The sequence below is a fragment of the Ursus americanus genome, chromosome 14, assembly GCF_024610735.1.
Source record: "Ursus americanus isolate L20-20 chromosome 14, mUrsAme1.1.p, whole genome shotgun sequence".
In the NCBI taxonomy this organism is placed as follows: Eukaryota; Metazoa; Chordata; class Mammalia; order Carnivora; family Ursidae; genus Ursus; species Ursus americanus.
The window spans coordinates 5,896,801-5,924,226 of record NC_142140.1 but is presented as its reverse complement, the minus strand read 5'-3'; the positions used below and the strand labels follow the sequence as shown (position 1 = coordinate 5,924,226).

General features: G+C 42.2%; 1 protein-coding gene across 2 annotated transcripts in view; it reads left to right on the top strand.

Moving 5' to 3' along the window:
- Window positions 1-4,647: 4,647 nt before the first annotated feature.
- Window positions 4,648-27,426, top strand: part of MKRN2 (makorin ring finger protein 2) — a 28,190-nt gene continuing 5,411 nt past the window's right edge. For both annotated transcript variants that reach the window (XM_045812462.2, XM_087866764.1), the window contains exons 1-6: window positions 4,648-4,785; window positions 19,010-19,138; window positions 20,367-20,548; window positions 21,741-22,045; window positions 23,177-23,391; window positions 25,329-25,439. In XM_045812462.2, the coding sequence (XP_045668418.1) occupies window positions 4,760-4,785; window positions 19,010-19,138; window positions 20,367-20,548; window positions 21,741-22,045; window positions 23,177-23,391; window positions 25,329-25,439 (968 nt within the window). In that variant the 5' untranslated portion in view covers window positions 4,648-4,759. The remainder of the gene's footprint in view (window positions 4,786-19,009; window positions 19,139-20,366; window positions 20,549-21,740; window positions 22,046-23,176; window positions 23,392-25,328; window positions 25,440-27,426) is intronic.

The following is a 27,426-nucleotide window of genomic DNA, read 5'->3' as shown; positions in this document are numbered from 1 at the left end:
TTAGGTCCAGCTTCCTCATCCCAAAACCTGTAATTCCAGTCTAATCACGAGAAAAGTATCAGACAAATCCCAATGGAGGGATATTTTACAAAATGTCTTACCAGAACTCTTCAAAACTGTCATGGTCATCAAACACTAGGAGAACTTCAGAAATTGTCACAGCCAAGAGGAGCCTAAGGAAACATTATTACTAGGTGCAATGTAGCATCCTGGATGAGATCCTGGAATAGAAAAAGGTATAAAGTAAGGACATTTGAATAAACTGTGGACTTTAGTTAATAATGTATTAATATGGTTTCATTCATGATGACATATATACTAAGATACTATTAAAAGGAGAAACTGGTTGTGAAGTATATGGGAAGTCTATACTATTTTCACAACTTTCTGTAGATCTAAAACTATCTTAAAAGTATATTTTAGGGGCACCTGGGTGGCACAGCGGTTAAGCGTCTGCCTTCGGCTCAGGGCGTGATCCCGGCGTTATGGGATCGAGCCCCACATCAGGCTCCTCTGATGTGAGCCTGCTTCTTCCTTTCCCACTCCCCCTGCTTGTGTTCCCTCTCTCGCTGGCTGTCTCTATCTCATAAATAAATTAAAAAAAAAACTTAAAAAAAAAGTATATTTTAAAGAGTAGAGAATATTTTCTCAAATAATAAAAGCTAAGAAAATTAATTCTTGGGAGATCTTCAGTAAAAGAAATACTAAAAGAGTTCTTCTGGCTGGAAAAAAAAAATGATCCTAAATGGAAACATGAAATGGTTGAAAGGAATGAAGAATACCAAATATTATTTTATTTTATTTTATTTTATTTTATTTTATTTTATTTTATTTTATTTTTTAAGAATACAGATTTTAAAACATTTATTACAGTATGTTGTTGGGTTCAAACATATGCAGAAGTAAAACATATGACAAGAGTAGCATGAAAGTGGGGAGGAGAGTAAATGCAGTTAAGCTGTTTGCATTGTTTAGGAACTGGTAATAGTGCTAATTTAAAGTAGACTCTAATAAGTCTTAGATGCATATTGTAATGCCCAGAGTAATCACTAAAAGAATAATTTTTTAAGTTCATTTTTTATTTAAGTAAACTGCATACCCAGTATGGGGCTCAAACCACCCCAAGATCAAAAGTCACATGCTCTACCAACTGAGCCAGCCAGGCACCCCTAAAAGAATAATTTTTAAAATGTATACTTGAAATTGTGTAACCAATGAAGAAAATGTAGAATAATGGAATTCAAAGCAATCCAAGAAAGGAAAAATAAAGAACAAATAACAGATGATATAAATGGAAAATTAATAACAAGATGATGGATTTAAATATAACTATATTACATATAATGTAAGTGGACTAAATAATTCAAAAACAAACATTATCCAACTTGAAAATTAACCATATGCCATTTATAAGAAATACAGTGAAGATATAAAAATACCCAGTAAGTTGAAAATAAAAGTATGGAAAAAGATATAACACACAAAAACTGTCTGAAAGAAAGTTGATATGATTATGTTAATATCAAAGTACACTTTAAGACAAGAATTGCTAGACTTTTCCTTTTTAAATTAGCACTCTCAGGAACATCTTTTATTGTCTTTACACAGTGTGTTGCATGCATTACAGTGTGGTCAACACATTCTCATTGAAAACATTACCCTGATGCAACAAACTACTAGCATTCTTAGAAACACCTTTTATACATGTGTTTTACATGTACTGATGTAGCACTGTCCTGATTCACATGTGTGACTAGCACAACGGGGGACATTTCTTAGTCATATGTGTTGGCAAAACAGAAAATATAGCAATCTTACATTTGTTTGAACCTAAACACATAGCTTCAAAATACATAAATCAAATGTTGACCGAACTAAAAGAAGAATAGACAATTCCACAGTGGGATTATACTAGAAATGAAAATGAATCAAGAAGAAAAAGATAACTAGAAAATCCTCAATAGTTTAGAAATTAAGCAACACACTTCTAAATAACTTATGGGTCAAAGAATAAATAACAGTGAGAATGAGAAAATATTTTGAACCAAATGATAAGGAAAATATGACATAAAAACTGGTGGAATACAACTAAAAGTTGCTTAGAGAAAATATTATAGCTTTAAATACATAAAAAAGAAGAACTTATGAAAATTTGTAATCTAAACTTTCATCTCAAGAAGGTAGAAAATGAGGGATTTGAATGCAAAGAACACAGAAAAAGAAAATAGTAAAGATATAAACAGAAATCAGTGAAATAGAAGACGCATGTACAATAGTGAAAATGAACAGGTCAAAAGGTTGTTTATTGAGAAGCTTAATAAAATTGATAAACGCCTAATCTGACTTTTTAAAAAGAGAGAAAACATTAATATTAATATCAATCGTGAAAAAGAGACATTTTTACAGATCTAATGGACATTTTTAAAAAAGAAGATTTTAACAACTCCATGACAATAAATTCAACAATTTAGATGAACTGGACTAATTTGTCTGGGGGCGTGTGGAGAAGTTTTCCAAACCTACCTCACTAAGAGAAAATCTGGAGTCCTATATGTAATACATCAATTAAATTTTTAATCAAATATCTTCTTATAAGTAAACTGCAGGCTGAGATGGCTTCAGTGGTAAATTCTTCCAAATATTTAAGGAAAAAATTCATACATATATTACACAGACTTTTCCAGAGATGAGAAAAGAGGGAGATAGAGAATTCATTTTATGCATATCTCAAATACTAAAACCTGACAGGGACATTACTAGAAAGGAACATTACAGATCAATTTTATCTCTCAAAAAAAGGTTGCAGAACTCCTAAACACAATATTAACAAATAAAATCTGATGATTTATAGAAAGAATAATATGCCAAGTGGGGTATGTCTGAGGAATTCAAGGTTGGTTTAACATTACAAAATTAATACAATTTACACAGAAGACAGGATAAAACAATACGGTTTTCTCAATAGATGGGGGGGAAGAACTTGATTTAAAAAAAAAGCACATTCATGATTTAAAAAAAAAAAAAGCTTAGAAAACTTGAAAGAGAAAGAACTTCCTTAATTTGAAAATGGCTTCAAAAACCCTTGGGCTACTAAAGGGTGAATACTAAAAACTTTCCCAGAATTCAGGAACAAGACAAGGCCCTCCACTATTACCACTTCTATTTAAGGTTACACTGAAGGTTCTCAAAAGTGCCCTGGCAAGAAAGGCAAGAAAAAGAAATACAAGATATAAAGTTTGGAAACTGTCATTCTTTGCTGATGGCATGATTGTGTGTGTAGAAAATCCCAAACAGTGAACACACTAGAATTAATATACGAAATTTAGCATATGGCAAGCAACAAATGATTAGGACATTTTAAAAAAATCATTTAAAATAGCATAAAAAAACTCATCTAGATACCTAAGAATAAATCTGATAAAAGTCTTTGAAGACCTATATACTGAAAACACTAATTTTCCAATATACTTCCTAAATTTCTGAGAGAATTTCAAGTTTTAAGTAACTGGAAGTTTATACCATGCTCATTCATTGTAAGATTTAATATTTTTACAGCAAAGTGAAAGAAAGATTAACATACAGCTATATACAACAACACGGATATATCTCATAGACCTAATGGTGGCCAAAAGAAGACAGACAAAAGAGTACATATTGAATGGTATCATTTATATCAAGGTCAAGAACAATCGAAACTAATTTGTGGTGACAGGTGAGAACAAGCAGTTACCTTTGGGAGGTATTGACTGAGAAGGGGCATAAGTGAGCTCTCTGGGGTATGGATAATGTTCTTCATCTTGATCTGGTGATGATTTTATACACATGTTAAAAATTCACAGAGGCATGTATGTGTTTTGTATATTTCAGACTGTTACATCCCAACGTTGAAAAAATTTAAAAAGAGTATTTAAAAAAAAAACAATGGGAAACCATTGAAAGGGTTAAAGGAGGTGAGTGAGATGATCCTATTTATGTTTTTAAAAATATGTTTTGGGTGATAACCGACTGGAAGAGGGCGGGAGCCGAAGCAGGAAAACCAGGTAGGAGGTCCAGGCAAGAAGTAATGGTTGCTTAGACAGGAACCGTGACGAGGGAAATGAGAGGACGCACTGGAGAGAGGTGTGGGAGCAGATCTGAAGGATATAGAGAAGCAGAGGGAATTGCCACGAGCATCTTTTTGGGTATTCACCCTAGGAAATGGAAGACAACTAAAACTTGGGGTGGGAGTAGAGCTCTTGACAAAGATCAGCGGGGAGAGAGCTGAGGAATTCCTTAAGGGGGAGGCGAGGTCGGTCGGGAACAGTTGAGGCGGCGCCAGAGAAAGGGACCTAAAGGGTGCAAGTTTAGGTAAGAAAAAGCTTTTGGGATTAAGGCGCGCATTTGAGGAAGCGGGAACTTGGCATCATGTGGAGTGAGGCGATTTTAAGGACCGGACGGGGGAAGATTCGTAGAAACCAACACCCGGGATAAGTCTGCGAGGACTGGGACGCCAGGGAGGCTGGGAGGCCCGGCAGGCTCGGAAATGCCTAACCTGGAGCGCGGGCATGGGGAGTCGGACCGGCCTCAGCCCCCAGGCGGAACCAATTATGACGGCGCCTAGGTTTCCGACCGGCGCTACAAAGGTGACACACGGGAGGGGCGGTGTGCGCCGGCGTGACGCGGCCGCGCGGGATGGGCAGGGCCGAGGCCGAGGCGGCGGCGACGGCGGCGGCGAGTGCTAGAGGCGGCGGCACGACGAGGGCCCTCAAGCCCAACCACCATGAGCACCAAGCAGGTCACTTGCAGGTCAGTGCGCGGCGCCGCGGGGGCCGGGAGCGGCAGGCCACTTCACTTCCCCTCTGTTCCCCCCAAACCCTCCCTCCCCCGCCCCGGGCGGCCGGCGCACCACAGCCCCACCGCCAGGGAAACTGAGGCTGGAGCGGATTCTTGAGAAGTTGCTCAGCTGTTCGCTGTCTGGCCTTTCCGCGCGGAGCTCGCGCTGCGGCCGGAGCCGGGCACCCGGCGTGCGTGTGGCGGTGTGTTGGGGCCGAGACCCGGGCGACGCCAGCGCGGGGCCTGTGGGCTGGAAGGGCGTGCTAGCCAGAGCCGTGCAGGGCGCTGGGGCCCGGGGGTGGGGGTGGGGCCCTTGGAACTTAGAGTTTAGCTGGAAAAGGAGATTTGGGGAAAGGGAAGCTAAATGGCCTTTTACAAATGGGGATACCACACAGGAATAGGTTGTTGATCGATGATAAGGGCCTCGAAGAAGCTGGGGGCCCGAAAGCGGTCTTCGTTTCCTAAGAGTTTTTAGAGAGAGTCGGCAAGTAAGAATTGTGCGAAAATAATAATGGCGGGTAGCGTTTACTGGAAGTTGGTGAAGTGCTTCGCGTATTTCGAAGTGCTCTGTATTCATTGTCAGTACACTTCACAGTAACGCTACTAAGCAGATACGATACCCATTTTACAGTGCAGGGCATTCAGACTGAAAGAGATTAAGGGATACTCTCACTGAGACATCCATTTACGTGGAGAAATACAACGGTGATGGATGGATGGTGTAGAAAATTCAAAACCGGATGCTGCAGTGTGACTGCTCCTGTGAAGCAGAAAGAGCTTGGTTGTGTAACACCCCCGTTCCTTGGCGAACCTGTGGCTTATCAGTACTGGGTTCCTAGTCTTACAGAACTGATACTTGGAGAGTGCACATTTGATTTTAATAATTGGTTTCAGTAAAACCTGTGTGGAAAACAATGCCCCCAAAATCATTCGTATGGTTTGATTATGTAATACACAGTTTAAGTATCTGTGTTGTTCCTTTTCTTCATTAGCATGAATAATTGAGAAGGGACTATGTAAAAAGTTTTCTGTTAGTATTAGTATATATTAACTGTTCAAACAGTTTATCCAAAGCCCAGGTGGCTTATATGAAGCAATTGTTAGAAATTTGCACTTAGGGTCTATAGAAAATAATTTTATTTGGTTATTTGTGCTAGAATATCCTTTGTGATGACCTGTGTGTGTTTGTTTTTATTTTTATGAAGCAAGTATTCTGAGTAATTGTATAGCAAATTCTGGTTACTCCTCTTAAGATGTGTCCACAAAATAGTACGCTTTTATATAATGCTTTATAATTGAATCTTAACTCTGTGTAGTATCTAGATTTATGGATGAATCTTATGTTCAGAAGAACTTGAGACTTGCCCCTAACTTCACATCGAAATGCAGGAGCAAAAATTTAAATCAGGATCATCTTGGCTTTTTTCTTCTGCACTGGGAAATGGCCTAACCTGAAAACTTTAATTCTGCGTTTCCCAGGCAGGGGCATCCTGCAGGATGTTGTTGCATATAAAGTCAGGAGTGGGTTGGAATGTTGGAGAGGGATCACTTCTGTTTAAGTACTAACTGTTGTTTGGTGGGGACCGTATAATGTGCAGCGTGCTCTTTGAGGTGCTCTACCAGCCACAGCATGTAACCCAACAACCCTCACTGTTGCACAGGTTGTGAAACAGAGCCTCAGCACTGAAGTGATTGGCCCCGGTCATTCAGCTTCTGAGTGGCCAAGGTGTGGCATCAGAGTCCATACTTTCATTGATTGGTTGGCCTCCAAAGAAATTTGGGAGATGCTAAAGTTTCTTCACTGCAGGAATTTTTAAAGCTTTTCACATGCACATTTGAAAGGAAAATGCATGCGAAGACATAGAAAGCAGAAGAAGTTTACTTGCAAAAGGGTCTGAAGGAGTCAGATCTCACAAGGATTGCCTCACCAAATAAAAACACTTTTTTTTTTTTTGAGATTTATTTATTTATTTGAGAGGGAGTGCGTGTGAGTGCACAAGCAGGGATGGGGTAAGGGAGAGAATCTGAAGCAGACTCCCTGCTGAGCTCGGAGCCTGACATGGGCCTTGAACCCAGGATCCTGAAATCATGACCTGAGCTGAAACCGGGAGTCCCAAGAGGCGGATGCTTAACCAACTGAGCCACCCAGGCATCCCAAAACCAGAACACATTTAAATGAAAAAAACCGCAATATTACCTAGAGTACCAAGTTTACATTAATGTTTCATGGTAGAAAACCTCTTCTCACTTTATTATCTTATTCACTAAAGTCTTACCTCCAGACGTTGGTAACTCACAGGAAATGTTCAAGATAGGATTTATTTTGGGGGCGCCTGGGTGGCTCAGTCCTTAAGCGTCTGCCTTCGGCTCAGGGCGTGATCCCAGGGTTCTGGGATCGAGTCCCACATCAGGCTCCTCCGCTGGGAGCCTGCTTCTTCCTCTCCCACTCCCCCGGCTTGTGTTCCCTCTCTCGCTGGCTGTCTCTGTCGAATGAATAAATAAAATCTTTAAAAAAAAAAAAGATAACGATTTATTTTGGGGAGTGGACCTTAACAGGGTGCTCAGCTGGTTTTAATTTATCTGAGGGTGCAAATTGTTTTTTGGGTTTGTTTTCCTGGCTGTGGGATATGATGTACATGCTTATTCTGAATAGCAGCAACACAGAAAGTATTAGTTTTGCTTCTATTCTGATACACAGATGTCTCTCCAGGAGATGGACATGAAATGCTAGGATTCCCAAGTTTAATGACAAAGACATTCCATATGTTTACCGCTTGGAATGGCAAGAATGGCTGCTCTCACAGTTGTGCTGTCAGTCAGCTCTCCTGATTTTTCAGCATGCCACTCTAACTAGAATCTCAACTTGGGGGTTATTTTTTGCTGGTTCTTCTTGCTAACCATTTCCCTGTGTCTGTTTCCCTGTGTCTTCCAATCTGTTTTCAAAGTGCTGGTGCAGGCCTTTATGATAGCTTAACAACCACTTTCTTTTCTTCCTCTTATGATGGAGGCCCCTTTGTCTTATCATCACTAGGTGAAGACCTAGAATTTGTTTCCTTAGAGCATCAAGCTTAGAGCTTTTAATTCTTTGGAAGTCACAAAACATAAAGGACCTTGTCAGCTAGTAAGTGGTAGAAGAGCTTGAGTTCTGGAGTTGGGTGGTTCTGGATTCTGATCCTGGTACCACCTGTGCCACAACTTCCTTGTCTGTAAAATGGACTTGATAATGCCTGACTAGCAGGGTTGGTTAACAGATTAGATAGTAACAACAAATGATCGTATTTTTGGTGTGGTAGGCTAAGCACTTACTTGCATTGTCTCAGCCAAACCTCAGAGTAGTCTATCACAGCAGCTTATGAAATACAATCATTACATTAGGGATGGGGAAATTGGAAATTTAAATAAGTTGCTCAAGGTCATGTGGCAAGTTCTCTGATTTCGGAGTGTTAACCACTAAATTATACTTCATCCCTACCTCTCATACATTTATTTCAGGTCTACCACTGGGCCCAGCATTAACCCCTTTCCCCCTCAGTAGATCTGTTATCACATGCAGTACAGCCATAAAATTTAAGTCTGAAAATATGTAGAGAAATGTAAAGAAAAGTGACACTGAGAATGCAAATTACCCATATACTCAGATATGATTTGCAGAAGCATTTTGCTAGAGATATGCCCCGTTGAAAGGCTTATAAGAAACTAGAGTGATTTTGTTTGGCTCAGCCCTCAGCTGCAGCTAGAGCTGCTAGTGGTTCTGTGGCTAAAAGTGAACCCAATGTCCTTTGCAACATATAATAGCTACACTGTCTGAAACAGTCCTTTGGGGTCACACAGCATAAAAGACCCTTTTGGAGTGTCCCCCAGAAATCTCCCTACTCTGGGTCTCCAGTTATGTACTTCCCCCTTCATACTACCTTCCCCCACCCCCACCCCAATTCATGTCTCAGTCTTCTCTCTAAGAAGATACAAGGGATGGTTTGACCATTAGGAAGTTTGAGCTGTTGGAAGTTCATTACAGGGTGCTATATGAAAGAGGCCTGGGTTAAGCGTAGTATAACGTAGATGGGGAGGGATAGCTCTAAGCAGTTGACAAGATGCCCCAAAGGACAAGCAATATATGTTCAAGCTAGTTTTGTATTTGTCACTGGGGAGTGGAAATGATGACATATGCTACAAAAATAGGACTGGGCTGGTATCATCTCTTATATAACCCTTGTTTCATGCTCCCCTTTCTTGAATGCACTGATGGTGGTCTAGGAGTTCTTTTTGAAGCTGTTTAAATCTCAGCTTAATCACTTACAGAAGTGAAATGCCTTGCATGAAGTCACTGGCTTATAGGTGGCGAAACTAACTAGAAGCTCTAGTTGATGGTTAAATATTTGTTTTCTTAATGAGAAAGATAGTAGAGTTTGAAAGGCAGGTTGTCTGAATAGGACTTATGGGAGGCGGTAGAATTATAAAAGGTGCCCTTGTAGGACCACCACTAAGTATCTGCCCTTTTGCATGCCTGGTTAACAAATAGTATTTGGTAAAGAACCTCTGGTAGTCTCCTACCTCTACTGTCCAACCCCCCCCCTTTAAGGAACTCTTCTTGTTCAGTTTCTCCAAAATAAACTATTAATGAAGTATTTATTAGATCTTACTTGTGGAGCTGTTCATATAGCCACTTTGAGCCTGTTCTCTTCCAGTATGTATGATTTTACTAATCCTGATACCTCCTTGTCATTCAGAGTTGGCTTTTGGTGCTGAATTTTTTTTTAAACTTTTATACATTCAAAGATGGCCGTATTTAAGGACTGTTGAAATAATGTAGTCTTATAGCATTTCTCAGAAGAATTATTCAACTCTTTAGATGTGTAATACACTTTTGTGTCCAGGATCCCTTGGACCCACCCCTACATCCAGAGATTGGCTAGAAAGACTCACAGGACTCAGCACATATGGTTGTACTGCAGGCTAAGATTTACTACAGTGATACAGTAAGAAGTCATAGCTAGATCGTATGGGGAAAAGGCACAGGTAGCATCCGCAGGAACCAGTGTGCAGGCTTCCTGCTTTCACTCCTTCCCATAGAAGGTCACACAGCATACTCTTCCCCCAGCAACAAAAATGCAGCAACATGTACCCAAAGAAGCCCATTAGAGATTCAGTGCCCAGGCTGGTCACCCTCTGCTTAGCATCTTCCAAAATTCCAGTCTCCCAGAAGGAAAGCAGATGTTCAGCACAAACCACATTGTAGAGTTTAAGCACAGTGAGCCATTCTTATCACTTAGGGAAATTTTCTAACCATATAGCAAACTATTTATCAGTCTAGCTCCAGAGGCTAGGCAGGAGCCAGCTTGTGAATAGGATTTTCTAAGGATAGCAGGCTCAGACTTGCTGTGTTAACTCTTTTCTGCACACTTTTAAAGACAGTGCTGTGAATAAAAAGATCCTTTTGGTATAAGCCTTTTTTTTTTTTAAGTTCCTTTTTAGTTTCCAACAAAAAAAAAATACTCTTTTGTATAGTTTGTCAGGTTCGGTGCCCCCCCCCCTTTTTTTTCCTTAGGTTAACCTACAGCCACCTTAAAGCAAGTTACTGTATAACCTCTGATCCAGTGGAAGACCCCCAGGGAGGTGTTGCCTGGGAAAAACCTAGCTATCACCTAGGAAGAACCCTGTAGGAGGCACCTGTATATGGTCACTGATGTCATAGGGTCCTGTTCTCATCTTTGTAGGCTCAGAAGTTTGATTCTGTTGGTGTACTTAGAGCTGGCTCTGTTAGCTAAACTCAAGAGAGACCTAACGACTAGATAGCCTTTTCTCACTTTCCTGAGAGAAAAGGAACTGTTAGGTGGGCCTGGTCAACACTTCCTCTGCTTTTGGGAAGATGAACAGGTGTGGAAAGTGGGAAGTACGGTTAGTGAGTAAGGAGGGATTGAAGGTCTTCGAATCTTGTGGCCTCCAGCTGAGCCAGCTTCCCAGACCCCTCGCAGAGTCTGATGTGCAGCATGAATTGTCACTTGTGTTCTCTGGAAAGGGCAGCCTTGGTCTCTCAGGCCTTCCATTGCCTTCCTTCTGTTGCCAAGCCTATCTCCACTTACAGGCAGAGGCATGTAATTGGTTAGGTTTAGGCTTTCTGTGTTCAGTCACATTTAGTGATGTTCCAGCTGTGCCTTCCTGAAGCTGTTGCCAGGCTTTCTTCATTAGAGACCACATGTTCCCGACTGTGTGTTGAAGAGCACGGGCCTGCTCCGGTCAGAGGCCTCAGGCTGGGAAGCACCATAGTGTGTGGCTGCCACTAGTGAGTCTTCTGGGCTGAAGGAGGGAAAGTGCACAGTAGGCTGGAGGGTGAGAAGTCTTCCTGGGCTGGTCCACGAAGGAAGGCGCTTATAACCATTCAGTGCACTGAAAGATGGGGTGCAGTGTTTCTGACAGGGGCCACAGCATGGGCAAAGGCAGAGTGACAGGGAAGTGAATTGTGTGAGGTCAGGGCTATCTGGGAAGACCGGAGTTGGGGTCCCCATCCTAGCAGTTTCACCTTCTGTAAGTAAGTCATCGCTCCTCTTTGAGCCTCAGCATGGGACATCTTGAGAGTTCATTCTGCCCTTTAGTTTACTTTTGTATATGTTTGAAATTTTCCATAAAATGTTTTTTTAAATAAGTTAAAACATGGGTTCACAGATAAAGCTCCTTTACAAAGCACCCTCCTAACAGGCTCCTCCCCTGTGCTTGCAGCCCTCTCCATATCTGTCTTCTACCCTGCAGCTCAACTGACTTTTTCTGAAAAAAGCCTGGGAGAGGGTGTGTGTAATAACCATACCAGCATGCTTCTGAAACAGCGCACGTTCGGTTCCAGGCCACCGCAATATAGCAAATTCTACAATAAAGTGAACCAAATGAACTTATTTGGTCTCCCAACGCATATAAAAGTTATGTTTATACTGTAGTCGATTAAGTGTGCAATAGCATATGTCTAAAACCATGCACATACCTTAATTTAAAAATACTTTCTTACTAAAATTCTAACCATCATCTGCGCTTTCAGCAAGTTGCAATCTTTTTGCTGGTGGAGGATGCTGTCTCGATGTTGATGGCTGCTGGCTAATCTCAGGGGTGGTTGCTGATGGCTGGGGTGGCTGCGGCAGTTTCTCAAAATAAGATAATAAAATTTGCCACGTTGATTGACTCTTCCTTTCACAAACAATTTCTCTGTGGCATGTGATGCTGTTTGATCGCTTTCTACCCACAGTAGAACTTCTTTCAGAATTGGAGTCTGTCCTCTCAAACCCCTCCACTGCTTTATCAACTGAGTTTATGGCATATTCTTAATCCTTTATTGCCATTTCAGCAGGCTTCATAGCATCTCCACCAGGAGCAGATCTCATAAACCCACTTTCTTTGCTCATCCGCAAGAAGCAGTTCCTCATCCTTTCAAGTTTGATCATGAGATCTTCGCAATTCAGTCACGTCTTCAGGCTCCACTTCTAGTTCTAGTTCTCCTGCTGTTGCTGCTGCATCTGCAGTTACTTCCTCCAGGGAAGTCCTGAACCCCTAAAGTCCTCCATGAGCGTCAAAATCAGCTTCTTCCAAACTCTTATTAATGTTGATATTTTGACTTTTCCCTACAAATCACAAATTTTTTTTTTAAGATTTTATTTATTTATTTGACAGAGACAGCCAGCGAGAGGGGGAACACAAGCAGGGGGAGTGGGAGAGGAAGAAGCAGGCTTCCAGCGAAGGAGCCCGATGCGGGGCTCGATCCCAGGATGCTGGGATTAAGCCCTGGGCCAAAGGCAGACGCTTAATGACTGAGCCACCCAGGCGCCCCCAAATCACAAATGTTCTTAATGGCATCTAGAATGGTGAATCCTTTCTGGAAATTTTCAGTTGACTTTGCCCAGATCCACCAGAGGAATTGCTATCTATGGCCCCTATACCTTTACACATCGTATTTCTTAAATAAGAAGACTTGAAAGTTGAAATCACTCCCTGATCCCTAGGCTTCAGAATGGATGTTGTGTTGGCAGGCATGAAAACAACATTAATCTTGTTCGTACATCTCCACCAATGTTCTTGGATGACCAGGTGCATTGTCAGTGGGCAATAATATTTTGAAAGGAATCTTATTTTCCGAGCAGCAGGTCTAAACAGTGGACTTAAAATATTCAGTAAACTACACTGTAAGCAGCTGTGCTGTCCCCCAGGCTCTGCTGTTCCAGGCACAGAGCACAGGCACAGGAGATCCAGCACATTCTTCAGGGCCCGGGCATTTTCATCTAGTAAATGATGGCTTCCCCTTTAAGTCACCAGCTGCGTTAGGTCCTAATGAGAGAGTCAGTCTGTCCTTTGAAACATTGAAGCCAGGCACTGACTTCTCTGTAGCTCTGAAAGTCCTGGATGGCATCTTCTTCCCCTAGAAGGCAGTTACATCTGCACTGAAAATCCCTTGTTTCGTGCCGCCACCTTCACGAATGATCTCAGCGAGATCTCCTGGGTGACCCGCTGCGGCTCCTGTATCAGCGCTCGCTGCCTCACTTTGCGCTTTCATGTCACGGAGGCGACTTCTTGCCTTCACCCTCACGAACCACCTGTGCCAGCGTCACACTTCTCTTCTGCAGCTTGCTCACCTCTCTCCGCCTTCACAGAAGTGAAGAGAGTCGGGACCTTGCTCTCCTTTAGGCTCTGGCTAAGGGAATGTTGTGGCTGGTTCGATCTTCTCTCCAGACCACTACAGCCTTCTCCGTATCAGCATTCAGGTCGTTACACTTTCTTACCACGTGTGTTCACTGCAGTAGCTCTTTTCCTTTCCTTTGCATGCACAACTTGGCTAACTGTTCGGTGCAAGAGGCCTAGCGTTTGGTCTGTCTCCGTTTTCGACATGCCTTCCTCACCAAGCTGAATCATATCTGGCTTTTGATGTAAAGTGAGAGATGTGACTCTTTCACTTGACAGTTAGAGGCCACTGTCGGGTTATTGGCCTGATTTCAATATTGTATGTCAGGGAATGGGGAGCCACCTGAGGAGAAGGAAGAGAGGTGGGGTAGAGCCTGTTGGTGGAGCAGTCAGAACACACATTTATTGGTTAAATTCCCCATCATCTATGGACAAGGTTCATGGTACCCCAAAACAATTACGATAGCAACATCAAAGATCACTGATTACAGATCACATAACAAATATAATAATAATGAAAAAGTTTAAAGTATTACAAGAATTACCGAAATGTGACACAGAGACATGATGTGAGTAAATGCTGTTGGAAAATAGCACCATGCTCGAAACAGTGTTGCCACAAACCTCCAATTTATAAAATGTAGTATCTGCAAAGCACAATAAATCGAGCTATGCCTGTAAACAGTTTTCTTTATGGCAGGACTCTCGAACCTTTCCTCCGCTACTGTCTGTTGTAAATCTCTGAGAAAGACTAGACTGTGCCATTTCCTAAGTTGATTTGACTACGGGCCCATTGTTATTCCTTGTTTTAAGATGCACTCATCAATATTTCAGCTGACACCAGGGTAGCCTGGAGCACAATTAATGATACTCCAGCCTCGTCCCTTGGCAGGCCTGTTTGCATTCCCTCACAGTGCCTGCCTTCTGTGCATTTTTTTTTTCTGTCTTCTCTGTCCTCTCCCATTGGCACCCGCATCACTTTGCGGACTGTGTTTGGGCCTGACCTCCTCTGGGATGTTGCCCTCTCTCAGTCCATGGTATGTGTCTCCTCAGCACTCTGCGTGCTTTGTAATAAGGCACAGGTCACTTTTGTAACTGTCAGCTTAATTGTCATTGTGCTTTACTGGACTTTTAATAAGAGCGGAGCTTTTAGGGGTACCTGCTGTGAGAGAAGTACTGAGCTGAGCATTTTATTAATTTTTTTTAACCCTGCCTCACCAAAATGTATATATTTTTTAACTAAAATCATTTATTATTCCAAAAGCAGTGTATATTCATGGTGGAAATGTTAGAATGTACAGATCAGCAAAAATAAGAAAATAAAATTACCATATACCTTACCCACAAGAATTGCTGCTCTTAATGTGCAATTATGGTTCTTTCTGGATTTTTAAAGCTCATGTATGTATGTATATGTGTATGTATTTTAAATGTTGATTTTTCCAAAGTGAGAATGTACTGTGTTATTTTCAAAATTCTTAATTGTGGTAAAATATACATAACATAAATTTACCATCTTAACAATTTTTTAAGTGTACAATTCAGTAGCATTAAATATATTCACACTGCTGTGGAACCATATCACCATCTGTCGCCAGAACTTTTTCATCTTCCCAAGCTGAAACTTTTTTTTTTTAAAGATTTTATTTATTTATTCGACAGAGATAGAGACAGCCAGCGAGAGAGGGAACACAAGCAGGGGGAGTGGGAGAGGAAGAAGCAGGCTCATAGCGGAGGAGCCTGACGTGGGGCTCGATCCCATAACGCTGGGATCACGCCCTGAGCCGAAGGCAGACGCTTAACCGCTGTGCCACCCAGGCGCCCCTCAAGCTGAAACTTTGTCGCCATTAAACACTAACTCCCCATCCCTCCTCATCATAACTGCTGGCAGCCACCATGCTGTTTCTGTCTCTAGCAATCTGACTACTGTAGGAACCTCATGTAAGTGGGATCATACAGTATATGTCCTTTGGTGTCTGACTTATTTGACTTAGCACAGTGTCCTCAGGGTTCATCCATGCTGTAGAATGTGTCGGTTTCCTTCCTTTTTCAGGCAGAATAATATTCCATTGTATGTATGTGCTACATTTTGTCTCTCCATTAATCCATCGATGGACACTTGAATTGTTCCTACCTTTTGGCTACTGTGAGTAATGCTGCTAGGAACATGGGTGTGCAAATACTTGAGTCCTTGCTTTGGGGTTTTTTTGTATATGTATCCAAAAGTGGAATTGCTGGGTCATATGGTAATTCTATTTTTAATTTTTTGAGGAACCACTATACTGTTTTCCATAGTGACTGCACCATTTTACTGTAAATGCTGTTTTATAATCTGCTTTTTTCAGTTAATCTTCAACTTCCCATGTCAATAAGTTTTCATTTTATCTGATGCCCAGTTCATATTCAGATTTTCCCATTTGTTCCAAAAATGTGTGTTCATCTGGTTTGTTCAAACCAGGGTATAATCCTGGACTAAATATTGCACCTGGTTATTATGTACCTTATGTAATATCTACTAACCTAGCACAGCTGTCTCCTTTTTAAAGTTTTCTTTATTCTTTTTTTTTTTTTTTAAGATTTATTCATTTGAGAGAGTGAGCTCACATGAGTGAGGGGAGGGCAGAGAGAGAGGGAGAGAGAGAAGCAGACTCCCCTCTGAGCGTGGAGCCAGATAGGGAGCTGGATCTCACAATCCTGAGATCATAACCTGAGCCGAAATCAGGAGTCGGACACTTAACTGACTGAGCCACCAGGTGTCCCTGAATTTTCTCAACAGCTTTATGGAAGTAGAATTTACATACCATAAAATTCACCCATTTTAAGCATACAAGTCAAAGATTTCCAGTAAATTTAGAGTTGTACAACACCGCAATTAAATCTTAGAACATTTTCATCACCCTAGAATGACCCCTTGTGCCCATTCACAGTCATTCCCCATTACCCCTTCTCCCAGCCTGGGGAACCACTTATCTACTTTCTGTCTCTACGGATTTGTCACCCCCTTTTAATATAAGCTCTGTGCCCAATGTGGGGCTTGAAGTCACCACCCCAAGATCAAGAGTCATGTGCTCTGACTGAGCCGGGCAGGTGCCTCTGCCCCCTTTTTTTGACATTACATGTAAATGGAATCACACAAAATGTGGTGTTTTGTGTCTGGGTCATTTCACCATAGTGTGTTTGAGTTTCATCCAAGTTATCGCATGCATCAGTACTTCAGTCCTTTCTATTGCCAAATGATATCCCATTGTATGGATATATTACATTTTACTTACCCATTCACCAGTTGACGGAGTTGTACAGGTTGTCACTTTCTGGCCATTATGATTGATGTTTATATGAACATTCATGTACAAGTATTTGTATGAATAGATGTTTTTATTTTTCTTGGGTAAACACCCAGGAGTGGAATTGTTGAGTCATATGGTAAATTTAAGTTTTTAAAAAAACACCAATCTATTTTCCAAGCTCAGGTTCCCTCTTCCCACCTTCCAGGACACTTGTTAAAGAAACCTGATTCACATACCACCTCTTTTGTATTTATCTAATTGCTTTTGCATGATGGCTTTTAGCTTGTTCCCATTCGCCTGTATTTCCTAGAAACTGTGAGTTAGATCTGGAGTTTTGTTGGATTCGAGTTAAATGTTTTTGGCTAGAATGTATCCAGGCTGTGTTTTATACTTAATTCATATTGGGTCACATCAGCAGACACATAATATAATATTTGAGCTTCATTTTTTTTCCATGTAGATACTGGGTCCAGCATTCGTTGTTGAAAAGACAATTCTCTCTCCTATTGAATTGCCCAGACACGTTTATCAAAAGTCAGTTGATCATGTGTGTGTGACTATTTACAACTTTTTGAAGAGCTTGCCTCCACCTCCTTGAACTTCAGTCTGTCTGTTCAGCTCAGCAAGACTGCTGTGCTCTGCTCAGGGTTCACCTTCCATTGAGGTCCAGAATACACCTCCCAGCAGAAAGCCAGGCTGAACCTGGGCTCACATCCCTTGCTTCCCTTCTCTCAAAGACCGTCTTGTGTTGTCTTTTGTCTCTGTCTCAGAGCAGTTGTTTCATATATATTGTTCTGTTTTCTACTTTTTTTACCTTGGAGGGCAAATTCCATGCTCCTTCATAGCTAGAAGCAAAAATCTGTTCTTTCTCTTTCTTTCTCTCTGTGCTTCAGTGTGAGTAGTTCCTTTGCTGTGTCTTCAGGTCTTCTGAGATTTTCTTTCATCCTAATTTACAGTAAGTTTGTCCAGTGTAGTCTTCATTTTAGATATTGTACTTTTCATTTCTGAAGTTCCATTTGGTTCTTTTTATATTTTCCATTTCTCTTCATGCTTAGCATAATTGAACATATTTATAATAGCTGTTTTTATTTTTTATTATTTTTTTAAAAGATTTTGTTTATTTATTCGACAGAGATAGAGAGACAGCCAGCAAGAGAGGGAACACAAGCGGGGGAGTGGGAGAGGAAGAAGCAGGCTCATAGCAGAGGAGCCTGATGTGGGGCTCGATCCCACAACACCAGGATCACGCCCTGAGCCGAAGGCAGACGCTCAACCACCGTGCCACCCAGGCGCCCCTATAATAGCTGTTTTTAAAGTCCTGTCTACTGATTCCATCATCTGTCATTCTTATAATTGACTAATTTTTCTCCTGTTATGGGTCACATTTGTCTGCTTTTTGGCATAACTGCTTATTTTTTACTGGATGCCACTGTGAGTATTTTTGAGCATTTGGATTTTATTGTCTTCCTTCAAAGAGTGTTCAAGTACCTTTTGCTGACAGTTAATTCACTATCAGCTTGATCCTTTTGAAACTTGTTTTTAAGCTTTGTAAGGGTGGGTCTAAAAATACTCTTTAGGACTCTTTACCCTTAATACCAGGGCATGTGCCTTTGAAATCTCTCTACTATTTCCTCTGAGTATTTAGCCAGGTCTCTCTACTCCAGCTGGACAGAATTAGAATGCCTCCCCGTTATTTCTTCAGGACCAGAACGAGACCTCTCAGTGAAACATTCTTCTGTATATCTTTTGGTGCTACACTATCTAGTCTGATCCTTGCCACAAGCCAGTAAAGTAGATAGTGTAATTTTCATTTCATAGATGAAGGTGGTGAGGCGTAGGGAAGTTTGCGTTGTGACTTGCTCGTATATGGCAGGGCTGGATCTTGGGTCCAGGTCTGTGATTCCTTTACAACCATACCCTTTAAGCTCCATGAGAGCAGAGAACAGTTTTTCAGAGTTACTTTCTCAGTTTGGAGCCTCACATTTACATATGTAGCATCTCAAATCAAGAGGGTATATCTTAAAACAAATTTATGGGATTTTTTTCCTTCCAGAAAACTGTCATTGAATTAGTTGTGATGCGTCAAAAATCACTGTGTCTTAGAATCAAGGAAATATGTAAACTCCAGTGCCTAATAGAGCCGTGATACATAATACATGTATTATAAGCATTTGTACACTAGGTTCAAGAATGTGGTGATTTTAGAAAGCAAAGTGTGCCTTTTAATAAAAGTTTTATACCTCTGCTTGTCTTTTCAGGTATTTTATGCATGGTGTGTGTCGGGAAGGAAACCAGTGCCTGTTCTCACATGACTTGGCGAACAGCAAGCCATCCACCATCTGCAAATACTATCAGAAGGGCTACTGCGCCTATGGGACTCGTTGCAGGCAAGAACCCCACAGCTGCTCCCAACTATTCTGTTAGCTTAAACATTATCGGGACTCAGATCCTTCATTTGGAGCATGGGTGTCAATGAGGGGGAAATTTTTTTTTTAAGATTCTATTTATTTTAGAGAGCATGGGGGGTAAGGAGCAGAGGGGGGAGGGAGAGACAGAATCCCAAACAGGCTCCACACCCAGTGCAGAGCCCAATGTAGGGCTCAGTCTCCAGACCCTGAGATCGTGACCTCAGCTGTAATCCAGAGTCAGACGCTTAACCGACTGAGCCACCCAGGCGCCCTGATGAGGGGAAAGTTCTAATTTGAAAGTAATTTAACAAAAAGTACAGCAGATCATTTTGAAATCTCAGTTTCATTACAATAAAAGTAATTTTAATTTTTCAAAATCACTTTTCAGGCCTTATTCTTATGAGTCTCTTAGAAAATTGCACTCACAGTATATATATCTTGCTTTTTTCCTCACTTAACATGTCACAAGCTTTTCCCTAAGCACTACTTTGTAATTTTATGTTTCATAATGTTAACATACCATCATTTTATTAACGATTCCTCTCTTAGATAGTTAAATGGTTTCCAGGGTGGTTTTGGGGGGGGTTTGCTATGAGTACCCTTGCAGTGAACATTTATATGCATATAGAGTCTGCCTTTTTCCCACGTACATGTATAGGCAAGTTTTGTAAATTCTAAACAGGGAAACATTCCAAAAACCTGTTGAAGTGCTTTTATAGTGAAGGGCTGGTATGTTCTTTCCTGTGCTGACTGGAGGCTGTAGAAGTTGCCCCCCTGCCGCCCGCCCCACCAGTGCATGCCCCAGAGAGACAGTCCAGGAAAGGCCTGTCTCCAGCTGTTACATTGACCATCGTTAACTTTTGGGGGACTCCTGGCAGAAGAACACTGGCTTGGGTGTCAGGAGATTTCACTTCAACATCTGGCTGGAATTTTCAGGATTTCTGTGTGTGTGGTCTGCGGTATTTTGTCTGCCCCAATCACATCTCCCAAGAGTGGTGACAGATGGCAGTGTACCGACCACTCACTCTGAATTACCAGGCATTTCTTACTAATTGATAAGCCTTTTATCATTCAAAATATGGGAAAAGGTTGTCCCATTCTCCACCTCCACAAGTGGAGCGGAGGAAAAGATGGTCCCCGTCTAGGTAGCGTGGGAGGCATGTGCAACTAGTGTGTCCCTAATGCCTTTGCTGTGCGTTTTGTTTAGATATGATCACACGAGGCCTTCTGCTGCAGCTGGTGGTGCCGTGGGCACTGTGCCCCACGGTGTGCCCTCCCCGGGTTTCCACGGTCCTCACCCTGCTTCCGACCTCACTGCGTCTATTGTGAAAACTAACTTACATGAGCCTGGGAAACGTGAAAAGAGAACGTTGGTACTTAGAGACCGAAGTGAGTGAGCAGAGTCCTTTTGTTGCCTCTTTTGGAAAAGCGGTCCTGTTTGTTCGTGATGCTCCTTTCTGGCCCTCTCTTGTCAGAGGGCTCCTCATCTAGTCCCCCTGCCAGCTGTTCAAGTGTAGACACCAGAGCTGTCCTGCAGACAGCTTCCTTTGGCTGCAGAGCGTTTAGGTGATGCGTTCTGCCTGCAGGCCAGGCTCACTGCCAAGTTTGGCCTGACAGGACTTACAAAGGGACCTTTGTCAGTGTGTAACTGCTGTCTCCATGGGGTGGTTCCCCAATTATGAGGAGCACCAGGCGACTCATTTCAAAGCTCCATATTTTTATGTTTCACTATTTTGCTTCTGGGTCAGTTCACAGTCTTAGTTGTTATGCTCAGCCAGTGTTGGTATTTTCAGTTGCAGCTTTGGTAATAGAGCAACATACTGGGGTTTGGGGAGGAAGTAGGCTACAGATCATAAAAGTTATTTTTATTGGCTGGTCCTCAGCAAGTAAAGGGATTTCTGGTTCTTGGAATTGTGTGGCGTAAGATAGGTAGATTCCATCCTAACCAAACAAGTAATCATGCTAGTCGAATGTCCTCCCTCTAAAGGCCAGAAGTGCAAGCGGTGGGAAGGCTATAGGGGAGAAGGGGGCCATAGGAGGGTTCAACACTGGCCTTGGGACCCAAAGACTCACTGATTTTCATTCTAGTTTACTTTAAAATGATAGGTATCTTTACTAATGTAAAGGAAAGTACTGTCTTTTATTGACTTCATTCTAAATTCCCAATGACTTAAATTTTGGTGTTTAAAAAAATTATCATTATTATTTTTTTAGTGTTAACTGGTCCATTGGTTGACATTTCCATATTTGTCATTTTTAAACAGCAACTTTACTGTTCTTTTGTATATCTTGGTCTGTTTTGCAAATTTCCTGTGTTGCCAATTATGTTTTTTCTTTAAAAAAAAAAAACAAATCACGATTATGGTAATGTCCCTATGAACATTTTGTACTGTTCCTTCTGTTTTTCCCTCTTGGCCTGTTTTTTTTTTTTTTGTTTGTTTGTTTGTTTTTCTGTATGATCCAAAGAGTGGAATTCCCAAGGTCAGAGTTACTTAATTTGTTAGGTTTTCACTAACTGCTTACCAGACAGAAAGTTTAGGCCAGTTTTCATTTATGTGTGTGCTGTGTGTTTTGTATTAAGATCTCTCTGGCATGGCTGAGGAGAAGACTTGCCCAAGTGTCGTGAGTAATCCAGGAGGCTGCAGTGATCCCCAGAACAGCCCAGAGATGAAGCCACATTCCTACCTCGATGCGATCAGGAGTGGCCTTGATGACTTAGAAGCCAGCAGCTCCTACAGCAGTGAGCAGCAGCTGTGCCCCTACGCGGCGGCTGGGGAGTGCCGATTTGGGGATGCTTGTGTCTACCTGCATGGAGAAGTGTGTGAAATCTGTAGGTTACGAGTCCTGCATCCCTTCGACCCAGAGCAAAGGAAAACTCATGAGAAGGTAAAATTGCAAGCTTTTGCATGAACTTACTTAAATTTAAAATGTGCTAAGTGACAAAATTGTTGGTATTTCTGTAATCATCTCTTTACCAGTAATGCCTTCAGCGTGTACTTGGCATGTTTATAATCATATTTTCAAGTCCTTTTTCCCCTTTGTCATTTTGACAATTTTTGATTATTTAAAATAAAGAAAAAGGGAAGAGGCATTGGAAACATAAAGCATGCAAAGTTCAGAGAATGAATCTTAACTCAGGAGTGGGGGTGTGTGTGTGTGAGAGAGAGAGAGAGGGGCACACACATCCTGCCTAGGTTTACATATCCTTGTGCCTGGGGTCCAGCCGGGCCAAGTTCTAGAGAATTTGAGGAGCCAAGTATTGGAAGGGACCTTTCAGGTCATTAGGTCCCCAGTGTTTATGGAGGTGCCGCCTCACACTAGGCTCTGTGCTTGGTATGAAGATGGGTAGGAGGGACAGAAAGGAGCCCACGGCCTCAGTGTTGGAGCTCACGACGGTGAGCTGGCCATGGTGTGTGAAGGAAGGCTGAGTCTCCACTCTCCATCGTCTCCCCTGGGGGGGGGGGGTTCAGGTGAGTGCAGAATGAGAGCTGCACCCAGGGTGTTGAGGTCTTTGTGCTGTACGTGTTGGTGTGTCTCCCATCTGTCCATCATGAGCTCCCAGGGACAGAGTCTGGGTCTTCATGCTCTTCGCATTGACTCATGCCCGATACACGGTGCTTCACCTGGGAGGTACTCAGCACCCGCTTACTGAATACATTTATTAAATAACTTGCGCTCTTGAGAAGTGGTGCTGCTTACCTCTGACTGACCAGCCTGATGTTTCAAGGTAAGGATTGTTCAGCATTTCTGATACTGGTGTAGTTCAGAGTGGGGACGAGTGCCCAGAAGAGCCGGGAGACCGGGGTCCCAGGCTCTGGGAACTCTGTGATTCCACGCTGGTCCTCGAATCTTTTGGGACCTTCATAGCCTTGGCTCTGAACCGGAGGTGACCGTACCATGCTAGGAAAGCAAGGGGCTGGGCAGGTGATGGTTTGAAGTCCTTTTTGTGGTCTGAAAGAGCTTTGTGTCCAGCAGCCCAGAACCTAACAGTGTGGCCCTCCTCTCTCCGTACTTCAGATCTGCATGTCAACATTCGAACATGAGATGGAAAAGGCCTTTGCCTTCCAAGCAAGTCAGGACAAAGTGTGCAGTATCTGCATGGAAGTGGTCCTTGAGAAGGCGTCTGCTTCTGAGAGGAGATTTGGGATTCTCTCCAACTGCAATCACACGTACTGCTTGTCCTGCATCCGGCAGTGGAGATGTGCCAAGCAGTTTGAGAACCCAATCATTAAGTAAGTCCAGCTAGGGGTCTTAGCTCTGGAAGCTGGGGAGAGCGTTAGATTGGGGGCGTTCTGTCTACTCTTCATCCCTCCCCTTGTCCTCCAGATTGAAGATAACTAGTGCATCCAAGCCCGTGATTGCAGGAGCCCGGGCATGTCAGGCAGCCTTCTTGAGCCCAAGTGCCTTTTCCTTTAAAATATGGGTAATAACTGCTGCCGACCGTCAGGGTGTTTGGGGACACTCGGCGGGGTCCCTCTGTGAGAGAAGGGATTCATAGCACCGGCTCGTTTGACTCTAGCACTGGTAGTTTACTGGCAGTTTACTAGTAGTTTACTAGTAGTTTACTAGCAGTTTACTAGTAGTTTACTAGCAGTTTACTAGTAGTTTGCCTTTAGGCTGATTGCCTCTCGACATTTTCAGCCTTTGTTTTCCATCTGTAAAATACAGTTGTTGTAAATGGAATAAAACATCTACACACTTCATGTCCTGTATGATACACGAGATGTGCTCCGTGGAGCCAGTGCAGGGTTCTTTTTGTCCCCAGCTTTATTGAGATATCCGTGACCTGTAACAACCCAGGATTCTTAAATTCTGCAGAGGGATGGGGAAGAGCTTACTCATACTGAAAAGTGAATGTGTGCTGTGTACTGTTAGAAGCTCTTCGCACACATAACTCCTCATTCTCATAACTCCTAATTCTCTCAGGCCCAGCGATCATTCTCATTTACGGATAAGAAAACTGGGGTAGAGTGAAGTCAAGTAACGTGCCTGAAGTCACACATTTGTGTGGTAAAATAGCGGCTTTATTGAGATAAAAGTGTGTGGTTCAGTGGTTTTTAGTCCTTTGGCAGTTGTAGCCACCATTACTTGAGTCTAATGGTAAAATGTTATCATCATCCCCAAAAGAAACCTCTCTGTGCATTCACTGCCCATTTCCTCCCTGCTCCTTCTAGGCCCCGGCAGCCACTCCTCTATTTTCTGGCCTCTGGCATTGCCCGGACATTGATTGTAAATGGAGTCCTACAACACTAGATCGGGGCCGGCAGACAGCTCTCCGTCTGCTCTCCGCGTTCCGCCTTCCCGCCTTCCGCCTTCCCGCCTTCCGGCTCGTGCGCCAGCGCTCCTCCCTCCTCTGGGCCGGGGGGGCATGGCCCTGTGTGGGGTCCTCAGTTGATAGGCATTTGGATTGTTTCCTTCTCTTGGTTATTATGAATAATGCTGCTGCGAATTCTCATGGACGAGTTGTCGTGTGCCCGTTTATTTTTCTGGGTAGATGGCTAGGAGTGGGATTGCGGGCCATATGGTAACTGGTCAGCATTTTGAGGAACTGCCAGGCTGCTTTCCACAGTGGCCACACCAGCAACGTAGGAGGGTTCCGGTTGCTCCCCTGCCTCGTCAACTCTTGGTATTGTCTGTCTGTCTGTAGCCATCCTAGTAGGTGTGAAGTGGTACTTGTGGTTTTCTTTGCGTTTCCCTGATAACTAAGGATCTTGAGCATCTTCTTCTTGGCCATTTTGCAGAAATGCCTACTTGAATCTTTTGCCCATTTTAAAGTTGGTTTGTTCGTTTGTTTTAAATATTTTAAGTAATCTCTACACCTAAGTGGGGCTTGAACTCACAACCCCGAAATCAGGAGTTGTGTGCTCCACCGATGGAGCCAGCCGGGTGCCCCAAATTGGGCTTTCGTCTTATTGTTGAGAAGAACATGTTTTTAACAGTAAGTAAGGTTTTACACCTGAAACTAATATTATACTATATGGTCACTAACTGGAATTTAAGTAAAAACTTCAAAAAGAAAACAGTAAAGAAGGTTCTTAGAGGATTGTGATTGCACCTTGTGGAATTTTCGGTTAGGAAACATGGAGTGCTCATGCATTTGGGCAAGCGGCTTGGTGGTGCAGGATTTATAACTTCATCTCTCCCACACTAACCTTTACTCTAATTTCAGGTCTTGTCCAGAATGCCGTGTGATATCCGAGTTTGTAATTCCAAGTGTGTATTGGGTAGAAGATCAGAATAAAAAGAACGAGTTGATTGAAGCTTTCAAACAGGGAATGGGGTAAGTTACTTTGAGTTCAGACAGGATTCGGTGCCTGCCTGGCAAATGCATTATACGTACATAACTTCGAACCCCACAAGGTAATGTAATTTTTAAAATTTCAGTTTTGAGGTATAATTAATAAAACTTATTTCAAGTGTCATCATGGTTGATCTTCATGATGAGAGGATACTCCCATCTCATTAACATATCTATCGCTTTTTGTTTTTTGTGGGTTTTTTTTGTGAACACCTCCAAGTTCTACTCTCTTAAGCAGATTTCAGTTTTATACACAGTGTTGTCAACTCTAGTCACCGTGTTTTACATGAGACACTTATTCATCATATAGCGGAAGGTCGATACCCTTGTATCAACTTTTCCTTATTTACCCTACCCTTTAGCCTCTGGCAACCCTTTTTGTACTACGTGAGTTTGTGTTTGGGTTTGGTTTTAGATACCATGTAAGTGATCTCATACAGGATTTGTTTTTCTCTCTCTGGCTTATTTCACTTAGCATAATGCCCTCAAGGTCCATCCATGTTGTCACCAGTGGCAGGATTTCCCTTTTTGTCATGGCTGAATAGTATTCTCTTGTATGTATATTCCACGTCGTCTTTATCCATTCATCTGTTGACGGGCACTTGGGTTCTTTCTGTGTCTCGGCTATTGACGAATGTGACAGCGAACATGGAAGTGTAGATGTCTCTTCTAGCAGGGGTGAGGTGCTATCTCATTGCGGTTGTGATGTGCATTTCCCTGACGATTAGTGATGTTGAGCACCTTTTCATGTGTCTGTTGGACATTTGCATGTCTTCTTTGGGAAAATGTCTATTCAGTTCCTCTGCCCGTTTTTAAATGGAATGTGGTGGTGGTTTTTGCTCTTACATGAATTCTTTATGTATTTTGGATATTACCCCCTTATAAGATAGATGATTTGCAAATATTTTCTCCCATTTAGTAGGTTGCCTTTTCATTTTGTTTGGTTTCCTTTGTTGTGCAGAAACTTTTTTGTTTGATGTAGTCTCACTTTATTTTTGCTTTTGTTGCCTTTGTTTCTGGCAGCAAATCCATGAAGAGCATTGCCAAGACCAATGTCCAGAAGCTTACCCCGTGTTTTCTTCTAGGAGTATTTATAGTTTCAGGGTTTACGTTCAAGTCTTCAATTTTGAGCTGATTTTGTGTGTGGTGTAAGATAGTGGTCCAGTTTCCCCAACACCCTTTATTGGAAAGATTGTCTTTTCCCTATTGAATATCCCTGGCTCCTTTGTCGTAAATTGACCATATCTGCGAGGGCCTGTTTCATGGCCCTCTGTTCTATTCCACAGAGGATCTATGATCCTCTATGCTCTATGTGTCTGTTTTTCTGCTAGTACTGTACTGTTTGGATTACTGTAGCTTTGTAGCTTGAAATCAGGAAGTGTGCCATCTCCACCTTTATTCTTTCTCAGGATTGCTTTGGCTATTTGGGGTCTTTGATAGTTCTGTACAAATTTTGGAGTTCTGTTTCTTTGAAACATGCTGCTGGGATTTTGATAGGATTGCTTTCAATCTGCAGATTGCTTTGGGTAGTGTAGACATCTTAACAACATTCTTGCAATCCATGAGCACGGGATACTTTCCATTTACTTATGCCTTTCATTTCTTTTAGTGTGTCTTATAGTTTCAGCGTACGAGTCTGTTTCACGTCCTCTGCTTAATTTAGTCCTAGGTATTTTATTTTTGATGCAATTGTAAATGGGGTTGTTTTCTTAATTTCTCTTTCTAGTAGTTCATTGTTAGTCTGTAGCAAGGCACCTGGTTTTTTATATATTGATTTTGTATCCTGCAATTTTATAGGTACGAGATATGGATGTAATATTTACATACATTAGAACCCAGCAAGGTAAATACTGTGATTCTTTTTTTAAGGGGAAAAAAAAGGTGGTTTATATTTACTTATATTCACTATTTCTAGTGCTCTGTGGTTTGGTATTTACTTCCTGCCAGTCGGTATAATTTACCTTCAGCC